The sequence below is a fragment of the Myotis davidii genome, unplaced genomic scaffold, assembly GCF_000327345.1.
Source record: "Myotis davidii unplaced genomic scaffold, ASM32734v1 scaffold534, whole genome shotgun sequence".
Lineage (NCBI taxonomy): Eukaryota > Metazoa > Chordata > Mammalia > Chiroptera > Vespertilionidae > Myotis > Myotis davidii.
Window position 1 is genome coordinate 1,376,200 of NW_006286678.1, and position 11,868 is coordinate 1,388,067.

Below are 11,868 nucleotides of genomic sequence, written 5' to 3' on the forward strand. Positions count from 1 at the left end.
CCTCAGTGCTGAATCAATGTTTTTGATGGCAAAGAAAGATCTTAATCAGGACAACACGTAGATGCAAATGGCTCTGGTATGTTTCTACAAATAAGAGGACATAACACCGAGAAGCCCATAGCTGAGTGTTTATTCTATTCCGTGTTATTGTGCTGTTGTGTGATTTTTCATTTTTGACTTGCAAGTAGGATGTAGTACACAAGAAAGAGACCCCAGCTGACAGTGAACACTAAAAATCTTGTACCTTTCTTATTTACCAGCACACAGTTAAAGGACTCTCTTATTAGAGAAGGAGATTGAAAGAAACATCTAAGAGCTTTTGATGCAAAGCTGACTTGAAGCTTTGAAGCTTCCAGAATCATGGGAGGCTATCTTTAAAATGGCAGGATGAGGTCATGCTACATCTGAGAAAAGAGCACATTAAATGAGACTGGTGAGACTATCCTTATGGTGAGAATATACTTAGATGTGTGCATTCCTTAAAATAACTCTAAATTTTTGAAAATACAATTAATAACTACTAAATATGCATAATTTTAAAATATGGGTATATGCTTTTTAAAAAATATATATTTTATTGATTTTTTACAGAGAGGGATAGAGAGCTAGAAACATAGATGAGAGAGAAACATCGACCAGCTGCCTCCTGCACACCCCCTACTGGAGATGTGCCCACAACCAAGGTACATGCCCTTGACCGGAATCGAACCTGGGACCCTTCAGTCCGCAGGCTGACACTCTATCCACTGAGCAAAACCGGTTAGGGCAGTTTAAGCTTTTTTACACTAAGATAATCAGAAGAGTGTCCATAATTATGTGTAAGGAGCAACCAGGGTTTTAAACCAAATGCCGACATTCACCTGGTAGAAACATAAACTAATTTTGGTCATAATACTTAGAGGAAGTAGGCCTTTGAGTGATCTCCTGGCAACCTAAACTGAAAAAGCAAAAATGAAAGTCAAATAATGTTTTATTAGGAAGAACGATTTTAAGGTTCTGTTGTACATTTTATAGCATCACTTACATTTTGGAGCCTGAATAAAAGAAAATCAATTATGTCTACCAGTTCTTACCTGTACCTCCATATTTGTCTGCCATGTTGATATCAATGTCAGACTTTAAACTCAGCATAGTCCTCAGGACATCATCACTGCCTTTCCCAGCAGCCCACATAAAAGATGTTCTTCCTTCGAGGTCTGAGTCATCTTTTACTGAAGGATGTTTTAAAAAGACCTTAACTGTTTCCTGTAAGAAAACTTCTTTTAAAAATTTGAGACAAGAGAGCAGTATTTTTTATGGTAACAAAGCAAATGTTGTATGTGATTTCTACTAAGAAGCAAAGTATTTTTCCCTACTTTTGAATCAAATGAAATGATTGTAGGTTTTTTTTGGTTATTGTTATTGTTTTGCAAAAAGAATTAAAACCTCAATAAAGTCCAAGAAAATTAATGGGCTTAATAATAAGCTTAGAATTTTGCATAATTATTAAAAAAATAATCTCTGGGATTGGCAGATTATCCCAAACAAGTATTTCTTTGAATGAACATCCATAATGTTCTACAATTTTTCTTAGTCCCATTAGCATAGTTACTTAATTACTGGTATCTGTACATATGTTAAATTTGGAGTCTAGACTTGGGTTCAAGATCTTGGGCAAGTCTTTTAATCTCTTGGAACCTTGGTTTCTTCATATGTAAATAGGGCTAACATGTTCTATCTCATAATCTTGTGTTGAAACATGGATTGAGTTCTGATTTTTATAGATTGACTAGACTAGGGCAACTTATTTTCTTATCTCTTTGTAATAAGAAAGATATCCTCTTCAAAATCTACTTTGTATTTTTTCTGAGATCTTGGAAGATAAAAGAAGATAATGGTTAGCCAGAACTCTAGGTGATAAATAAAATAAATTTTTATGAATGTCTGCAAGGAAGGACTATAGCTATAGTTCTGTGAGTACCAGCAAGAAAGAAGGGTGGAAATATGATTTTGGCAATCTGAGTACTCAATGTATTCAATGGTGCAGTTGGGGAGGTCAGGAAGATAGAAGTATACTATGCTGATGACAGCATTCTAATAATTTAATAAAGCCAAAGGTTTCACTATGCATACCATGTAGAAGGCATCAAAATCAACCGTTGCTGCTTTAATGCTCACTTCTTGGGTTCTTGGTGGCCACTCATGCTCAAGGAGCTGAAGCAGCCTAGACACTATTATGTTCTGGCTGGATTGAGTGACAAAATGGATGAGAAAGTGCTTTGTAAATTATAAAATTTGGTAAGTGAAGAACTTTTAATATTATTCAATATCGTTGGAAATATCAATAACTCGTATGATTGCTTTTTCAGGTATATAAAGGACACAATTATCAGCACTAGTATTAATAGGAAGGCGTTCCATTTTTTGAGTACCTGCTCAATGCCAAGACTACAGTAAGCACATGTCATAAATTTTCCCTAATCCTTTCAACAATCCTGAAAGAAAAGGTATAATTATCATCGTTTACATATGAAGAAACTAAGACTCAAGGAGGTTAAGAAATTTGTGCAAAGTCGCACGGCCAGCAAATACCAGAGTCAGGAATGAGCCAAGGTTCATCTAGTTCCAAAGCTTTGCCACAGTGCCTTCAGGACAACTGTAGATTGCTGAACATTAAGATTTCCTCAGTGCTATAAAAGTCACAAAAAGATGAAGTATACTTACAGTAAGGCAAATGTTACACTGAGGAGTAAAAATAAAAACTGCATAAAACTTCACATGTAACAATTTTATAAAAGCTCAGACTATCTTTTGCATCACAAAGTTAACAATATGGACAATTGTTGAAAGATAATTACTGTACAAACTCACATACTAGTATAGTAAGCACATGTAAATGGTGAAATTTGAATAAGGTCAGTGGGTTGTATCCATGTCTATTTCCTGTTTATGAGACTGCATTACATTTTTGCAAGATGTTACTTACCATTGAGGTAGATGAGGTGAAGGGAACATTGGACCTCGCTGTTTCATTTTGTACAACTGTCTATAAATTTACAATCATATAAAAATTAAAATTTAATTAAGAAAAAAGATAATTGTCATGTTTTACTTACAGCAAAGTTACTCTGAGCTGCATAGTGCAAGGGTGTTGCTCCTTGGCTGTCGGAGGGGATGGTTCCAGACTTATTTCTTTCTAAAAGGAGATGGACAATCTGTGCATGGCCTGAAAGCAGACACAACAAGGTAGCGATCACATACAAAGGCATTAATTAACTTATAATCTATTTAAAGGAAAGGGGTAAGAAAAATCACTAGCACATACATGTAACATTCAAATGGTTTCTGAGAAGCAGCCCTCAGTGCAGCCTCTTCTAACTTCTCATTAAAATACTATGATAATGTAGGACAAAGGCAAAAACTACCATACTAAAAACTTAAATCTTCAATCAGGAAGGAAATGACATTAATTACTATTTACAGATTGAGACAAAAGAATGTTAGGGTATAGGCTTACTGCATTCCCTGGCTTCACTTTAGAAACTGCCCATGGGAAAAGTGGAAGCTGCACTAGAAACCAGAAGCCAGCCCCACTGGGCCATCAATGCTTCTGGTCTCCAGGTTCCACTGCACAACCAATCCGAACCGCACGGCTGTTCTCTTCTTCTGTCTGGGAGCACAAACTGTAATATAATCTCCTGTGATCTCTGAGGCCTCCTGTCCATCCCCAATCTTTTAACATCTAAGCAATGATTTCAAATCCCTGCAAACAAGTGGGCAGGAATGAGGAGGTGGCTGGTGGTACAGAAAATATTCTACAATGCATTCTGGAGGATGTGGTCTCCACAAGTGAAGAACAGTAGAAAGGATCAAAGAATGAACAAACCTGCTAGTAGTGTATCTAGAAAACCCAAATTTCACAAATCCTCTTTCTTCAGCATACTGAAGAACCAGGCAGCGAAGCAGACGCCACATTAGCAGGGCAAGGACACGCTGCACGAAAGCCAGGCAGGAGGAAGGACTTTCGTGAGCACTGTGCTCATCGCCCCGCCCTCCAGCTGTGGTTGGAGATGGACTTCTCGAGCACACAAACAGACAAAGCAGGATCAAAGGCAATCTACGCCATGTGGTCAACTGAAACACATCCCTATCTTGTCTGAAGGATAAAACACCATCAGAAAGATGAAGAGCATACCTCAGAAAGTGATCTAGAGAAGGGTCCAGAGGAAAATTCAGGAAACTGCTTGGCATCTTCGACTAAGTACAAAGAGATGGCCTCTATGAAACAAAACAGAATATCCTAAGAAGAAAATGGACTGGAATGAAAAGGTAATGGAAGGAAGTAAAAAGGGAACTAGACAGAGATAAAAGGAAATATGGATGAGAGAAATCAAACTATAATATATAAGAGGCAGAAAACAAGCAGAACTTATGGAACAAAATGTCAATTTAATGACATGGAGACAAGTTTGTGAAGTCCTCCCAGAATGCAGAAGAAAAGGAAAAAGGGATGAAACTGTACATTGAAATGAACTCTAATTAAATAATTTAAAAAATAAGACCATAATAATAATTGGGGAAAAAACCTCAGGTTATATTAAGAAATACTAAAAGAGCAATAAAAGTGTGCTAAGTTCCTCATTTTAAATAGATTGGAATGAACATATGCAGTTTTGCTCTTGACTTTGACTGAGGCTTAAAAAGCTTTTGATCAATTTAAAGGTAACCACTAATAAAACTTAAATAGGCTCCTGAAACATTAGGCAATTCAAAACCAAATAACAACAAACCTAATCCACACACCAAAAGGCAGAAAAATAACAACAGAAAAACAAAAGCAAACTAAAAACAAAAACACCAATAATAATCAAAGAGCAGAATAGCAGGAAAAATAGCAAATAATATATAAGAATAACTACATAAAACTCCTGCACTAAAAGAGAAAGACTCTCAGACTGCCCCCAAAATCAGACACATATATGTACTCTCTCATCTAAAGAAAGTGATACCCAAAAAGGTTAAGTAAAAGGCATATCAGGAAAATATAAAGAAAAAAATCAAATATGATTGTATTAGCACAAACATAAACTTAAACCTCTCCTCCCCCCAAATAAAGACATTGAATGTGAAAAGAGGGTTAATTTACATTGGTATTTGTCAATAAATGTGCATTACTTTTATGATAAAAACTAGAGGCCCAGTGCACAAATTCGTGCATGGGTGGGGTTCATTGGCCTGGCCAGTGATTGGGCTGATTGGGGACTGTCTTGCCCAGTCCAGATTGGGGCCGATTGGGCCAGCTGGCCAGGCAAAGGGACCATGGGAGATTGGCAGGCCATGAGAGCACACTGACCACCAGTGTGCATTGAGTGTCTTCCCCCTGGTGGTCAGTGCACGTCATAGCGACCGGTCAACCGGTCATCATAATGGTCACTTAGGCTTTTATATATATAAATTAAAAGACATGATGTTGAAATGAAAACTAATATATGACAGAACACATATTATTAAAATTTAAGCATAAATAGAGGGATTTAGGTGTAAAATGGTGCCACATAATTAGAAATATAAATAATTAAATGGAAGATGGGAGTTAGGAAAAGAGAAGGCATAGAAAAAGTTTCCTATACTCACACAGTTCCTCCTACTGTTCATCTTCTGATTCATATCCAACTCACCTAGTAGAGCTGCCCAGTGAAGTGGAGTTCGAAACAAGTTATCATAAGATGTTATATTGCAGCTTTCATATGAGGTCAAGACATCAACCACTGTCATGTTCCCATCAGCGACTGCAAAGTGAAGAGGTGTTCGCCCCTCATAGTCTTGCCAGTTCAGTAGAGACTCCGTTGGAGCAGCATCCTATTTTTAAGGAACCAGAGATTTCAGACACATATACCCTCAATAAAACACATTTGACATATTAACTGAGTAGTTTTCTAAACCTTATGTTCTCTCTCAGCATAGTAAAGTGATACAATTTTATTTTCATATTTAACCATAAGAAGTATAGAAAAGATATAATAAATACCATTCACTGACTATCTGCATTGAATAGGTGTAATATTTTGTGCTTGTGTATCTGGTATGGATTGAGCTGTATGTTTTGTGCTTTGCTCCCAAAGGAACAATGACTGTCTCTATAAACAATACATAAATTTTGTATGTGTGTTTTTTTAATATTTACACTTATGCATTATACACTGCATATCCTTTGGCAATTTTTTTCAACACTACATTTTGGGGTATCTATGTTGATACTAGTTAATCTTTAAGCCACAATGTAGTTACCCATTCTCCTACTGAAGGATACCTAGGTTATTTACATTTTCCCACTATTAACAATAATGCTGCAATGAACACACTTCCTTTACATGTCCGCATGTAGCACAAACGTTTCTCTAGACTAGAAACCTAGAGGGGAAATTACCAAGCTGGAATTGTTAAGCTGTTCTTCAAATAGTTGTTCCAATGAACACATCCATGACAATGTGTAAAAGTTTTTGTTTCCCCAAATGCTGGCACAAAATAACCATTTAGTATTATCAAGTTCACTACACTTTCCCCTTATAGGTATAAAAGGAATTTCTCTGTTGTTTTAATTTATAGTATTTAGAAAGGCCATCCGGGTCTAGCAGCACCGTGGTACTCACCAGAATGCATCGCACTGTATGCACAGCGCTCGGATCTTTGTGGTTGGCTGCCCAGTGAAGTGGGATCTTGCCTTCGACATCGGGAATCCCAATGTTGGAATCATGTTTGATAAGCAGCTTCACGTGCTCAGGGTTGTTGTAGTAGGCACTCCAATGCAGAGCTGTTTGCTGCAAAATTGGGATTCTTAAAATAGTAACAACAGTAACAATACATGACCCATTGTTCCCAGGCTTTTACTGTGTAGCAGGCACTGTTGTAAGACTTTTATGTATTTTATCTCATGTAGTTGTCATGGCAATTCTGGGAGAATGTGCCCTTGAATTTGCACATAATTGATAAGGAAACTGAGCACAAGGAGGATAAGTATTCTGCTCAAGGACATAAAGGCAGTAAGTGACCAAACTGAGATTTAACACGGGCAGTCTGCCTCCACATCTGCTGTCCTTTTCATGGCAGGCATTCGGGTAATCAGAAACTAAGAATGATAATACTGAAAAAGAGAAAAGCAGCCCAATAATTTATGAATAATTGTCAACAAAGTAAGTGATGATCTTCATATTGTATCAAGCAATTTCATAATTTGACACAATGTTTTGAATTTTATTATCTATTAAAAAATCCATGCATAGGAAATCATAGAATTATTTTCTATAGTCAAGGAATTATTTTCTTATATCAAAGAATAAATTTAGCTATAATTTTACATGATAAATTGTTAGACCTAGTTCCTGATAAAAGATACATTTGGAAAATACAGCAGATAAAAGTTAAAAATGAACATTCAAAATGGGCTGACATTACTTTAAAATCTCTTCTTCATTCTCATCAACATACCATAATAAGACTGCTTTCTCTGCCAAGAGATTTATTAAGGAGACAAAAGTAGCACTGTCATCAAGCCAATCTAGAATAAGGTCATCTAACAGCAGGAACCAAGCTCATTTGTCACAATAAACACTTTATATATACACTAGAGGCCTGGTGCACAGATTTGTGCACTGACGGGATCCCTTGGCTTGGCCTGCGCCCTCTTGCAATCCAGGACCCGTCAGAGCTGATCAGGGCCAGCCAGGGAGGGACCGCGGGAGGGACCCAGGGCATGTCTGGTCTGTCTTGCCCAGTCCCCATCGGCCAGACCCCAGCAGCAAGCTAACCTACTGGTCTGAGCATCTGCCCCATGGTGGTCAGTGTGCGTCATAGCAACTGGCCAAACTGTCAAACGAATGGTCGGACACTTCGCATATTAGGCTTTTATTATGTAGGATGGTATTTATTCAGAGTGTACCTATAGGCATTTAATATAAAGAGCCACTATTTAACTTATAACCTTTTATTTAGTAATAATTGCAAAACAAAAAAAGTCACAAATACAATAGCAATGAATTGCCTATAACTATATTTTCAGTAAACAACATGTGCAATTTCTGTAATTCTTTTCTTTTCCCATGTAATGTTTGTTCTGAATGTATTTATTGAAATGTAATATTATGTCTGTTGAATCTAAGAGTAAAAAATTTGGGGTTGCATTTTTTATATTTTTGTTTTTATTTTTCTAGTAATTCTTTTTTTACTCTGGTAAAATGCCTATATAATAAAAGAGCAATATGCAAATTGACCATCACTCCAACACACAAGATGGCCACCCCCATGTGGTCAAAGATGGCCACCACAAAATGGCTGGCAGGGGAGGGCAGTTGGGGGTGATCAGGCTTGCAAGGGAGGGCAGTTGGGGGGGGACAGGCCAGCAGGGGAGAGCAGTTAGGGGGTGATTGGGCCTTCAGGGGAGGGCAGTTGGGGGCAACCAGCAGGGGGCAATCAAATCGGCAGGGGAGGGGTTAGCACTCACACACACACACACACACACACACACCCTGTGCATGAATTTTGTGCACTGGGCCTCTAGTATATACATTACATAAAATTCACTATTTTAACAGTTTTTAAGTGTACAGTTCAGTGGCATTAAGCATATTCAAATTGTTATGCAACCATCAGACCATGCATCTGAAATATTTTTCAACTTCCCAAACTGAAACTCCATACCCACTTAACAATGACTACCAATTGCCAGCTCCTCCCAGGCCTTGGCAACAACTGTTCTGCTTTCTGTCTCTATGAATTTGACTATTCTAGGTACCTCATAAGTGGAATCAGACAATATTTCTCCTTTCGTGTTTGACATTTCACTTAGCCTAATGTCTTCAAAGTTCATCAATGTTGTAGCATGTGTCAAAATTTAATTCCTTTAAAAGTGTGAATAATATCCCACTGTATGTATACACTGCCTTTTGTTAGCCAGCGATCTGCTGTCAATGAACATTTGAGTTGTTTCCATTTTTTTGGCTATTCTGAATAATGTTTCTATGAATGTGGATGTACAAATATCTGTCCAAGTTCCAGATTTCAATTCTTTTGGATGTACACCCAGAAAGAGTATGGTAATTCTATGTTTAATTTTTTAGGAACTGTCATATTGTTTTCCACAGTGGCTGTTTCAATTTACATTCCTACCAGCATTGCACAAGGGTTCAAATTTCTCTGTAGCCTCACCAACACTTATTTTTGTATGTGTGTAATAATTGCATCCTAAAGGGTATGAAGTGCTATCTTATTGTGGTTTTGATTTGCTTTTCCTTAATAAATAGTGATGCTGAGCATCTTTTCATGTGCTTGTTGGCTATTTGTGTATCTTCTTTGGAGAAATGTCTATTCAAGTTTTAGGCCCCTTTTTAATTGGTTGTTCTTTTGGTGTTGTGCATTTATATTATATGTCATAAAATTATTGCTCTGTGACAGATTGGAAATTAAAGAAACTGATCCTTACCCTCAGATACTTTGAGAATCACTGCTCTAGGCGTTTGTCTCACTTTCTTCTCTGTGTCTGCCTAGACTGTGGAGTTCCATTTTCCACGTGTCTCACTGGATAACCTCCCATCCCTGTTCCATACAGAATCATATACTAATATTGGAAGAGAGTAGGAAGTTTCTAGAATATTTGGGGAAGACATTATAAAGCCCAAAGAAATTCATAGCTTCTTAAGTGACTAGTATTCTTTGTGGATTTATCAAAGTGCTTTTTTTCAGTAAAATATTAGCACTGTGGAGATGCTGTGAGTTAGGAATAATATTAGTCTACAGCAGTGATGGCAAACCTTTTGAGCTCAGTGTGTCAGCATTTTCAAAAACCCTAACTTAACTCTGGTGCCGTGTCACATATAGAAATTTTTTATATTTGCAACCATAGTACAACAAAGACTTATATTTTTGATATTTATTTTATATATTTAAATGCCATTTAACAAAGAAAAATCAACCAAAAAAATGAGTTCGCGTGTCACCTCTGACACGCGTGTCATAGGTTCGCCATCACTGGTCTACAGTATGCTGTAAAACAAAGTTGATTACAGAACTTTGGATTATGTGAGTGACTACTAAACAAAATCAGAAAACTACACAAAGAACACTATGAGAGTGAACGGATTATGGAATATAAACATTGTGGATGTAATCATAAGAGTTTTAATTACATGGGAGTGTTACAGTTAGCAAGACTCTATAATTAAGTGCCTGGTTGAAACAAAGAGGATTATTGAACTTGTCTAACTAAAGACTACATTTTTTCCCTGTAAAAAATGATCAGAGCAATAACCAGTTGATTACAATGACCAATGTGTACAATATGTTAAACTTCAAAATCAGGGAAGATAGTGAATCATAGCAACAAATGCCAGGGCGGATGCTAGAACCAAAAGGAAATAACTATGCATCAGCCACCACAAATCTAACACCATGGTCACTATCACAACCAGCTGTTCAATAAGGGGTTTCTGTTTGAATTCTAGTCCCACCACTTGGATCTTGGGCAGAATTTTAATCTTCTTGAGCTTCAGTTTCTCCATCTGAATAAAGGAGATGGTACTATCTACTACACATGGTTGGTAGGAGGATAAAATGACAGACTTTAAGTGAAATACTTTACTAGGGCATGTGGGGACTTGGAGTTCTTCTATCATGTGTATGAGGGGTAATTCCTGCCTTCTTCCTTGAGGTTTCATATTATAAAAGGAAGCACATGCTTCCTGTTCTTATTTGTCTTTCATTTTGGCGCTCCATTACCTTGTTTTTATCCTGTGTATCCACCTCTCCTGGCGCCATAAACTTCAGCAGAAGTGCTAAACACTTGGGGCTTTTGTGTCGGGTGGTCAAGTGCAGAGGAGTCATCTCTTCTAGATCCTTCTGCATCCAATTCGCTCTACGTGTGAGTAAGAGTTTCATGAAACGATAATTTCCCTAAATAAAAAACAAGAGATGGTAAGAGGAAATTTAGTTTGAGGCCATTATTTTTTAAAATTTTATTATTTTTCAAAAATGTATTTTTATTGATTTCAGAAAGGAAGGGAGAGGGAGAGAGAGAGAGAAACATAATGGTGAGAGAGAATCATTGATCGGCTGCCTCCTGCATGCCCCAAAATGGGGATGGTACCTGCAACCCGGGCATGTGCCCAGACCAGGAATCGAATTGCAACCTCCTGGTTCATAGGTTGGTGCTCAACCACTGAGCCACATCGGATGGGCAAATTTTTTAAAATTTTAAAGTGTTTCAAGTATTGTAATTATTCTGCTGCAATAATAACATTCAGAACAATAAGAGGAAAATATTTAAAGTTCTACTACTCTTTCAATTGTTTAATTTTTTCATGTTTCCTTCTAGCCCCTTTCCATATGCATCTAGTTTACATAGTTGCTGGTCAATATTTCATTTTATAAAAGCAACATATTTTATTTAACCATTCTAATATTATTTACAATGTTTTCTTTATAGAAGAAAACAGGTGTTTTTTTTTTTTGTTTTTTTACCTGCTGATTTCTTTTTTTTTTATTTTATTTTTTATTACAAAGGGTATTACATATGTGTCCATTTTTTTCCCCCGCTTCCCTCCATCAGCTTCAGTGTTTTGCAATAGTAGGTGTTCCATAAATGTTTGACAAGCTAAATTACTTGAGGACCACAGGACTTTGAGTTAAGGTATTAAATTCTTTTTTATTAAAATGAGGATTTACCTGAAAGAAGCCACACATAGACCATTTTTCTCTATTGGTGGTTAGATTATCAGTACAACAAAAGTCAGAGCAATGTTCTGAGAAACTGGAAGAGGAAAAGGTACACTAGGAGTCAGAAGGCTTGGTGCGCATAGCATTTTTGTGTAGGTCAGCATGAAGGAAGATGGCCTATGAAGG

The 11,868-nt window shown here is 37.0% G+C and overlaps 1 protein-coding gene across 6 annotated transcripts in view; it reads right to left on the minus strand.

Moving 5' to 3' along the window:
• INVS (inversin) overlaps positions 1-11,868 on the minus strand; it is a 127,155-nt gene that overhangs the window by 41,831 nt on the left and 73,456 nt on the right. For 5 of the 6 annotated variants that reach the window (XM_006758423.2, XM_015560475.1, XM_015560477.1 and 2 more), the window contains 5 exons: positions 10,747-10,920; positions 6,630-6,797; positions 5,658-5,838; positions 3,096-3,205; positions 1,074-1,245 (listed from right to left, as the gene is read on the minus strand). In XM_006758423.2, coding sequence (XP_006758486.1) covers positions 1,074-1,245; positions 3,096-3,205; positions 5,658-5,838; positions 6,630-6,797; positions 10,747-10,920 — 805 coding nt within the window. Of the gene's footprint in view, positions 1-1,073; positions 1,246-2,965; positions 3,021-3,095; positions 3,206-5,657; positions 5,839-6,629; positions 6,798-10,746; positions 10,921-11,868 lie in introns of those variants that run through there. The other variant, XM_015560478.1, reaches the window with a different exon arrangement.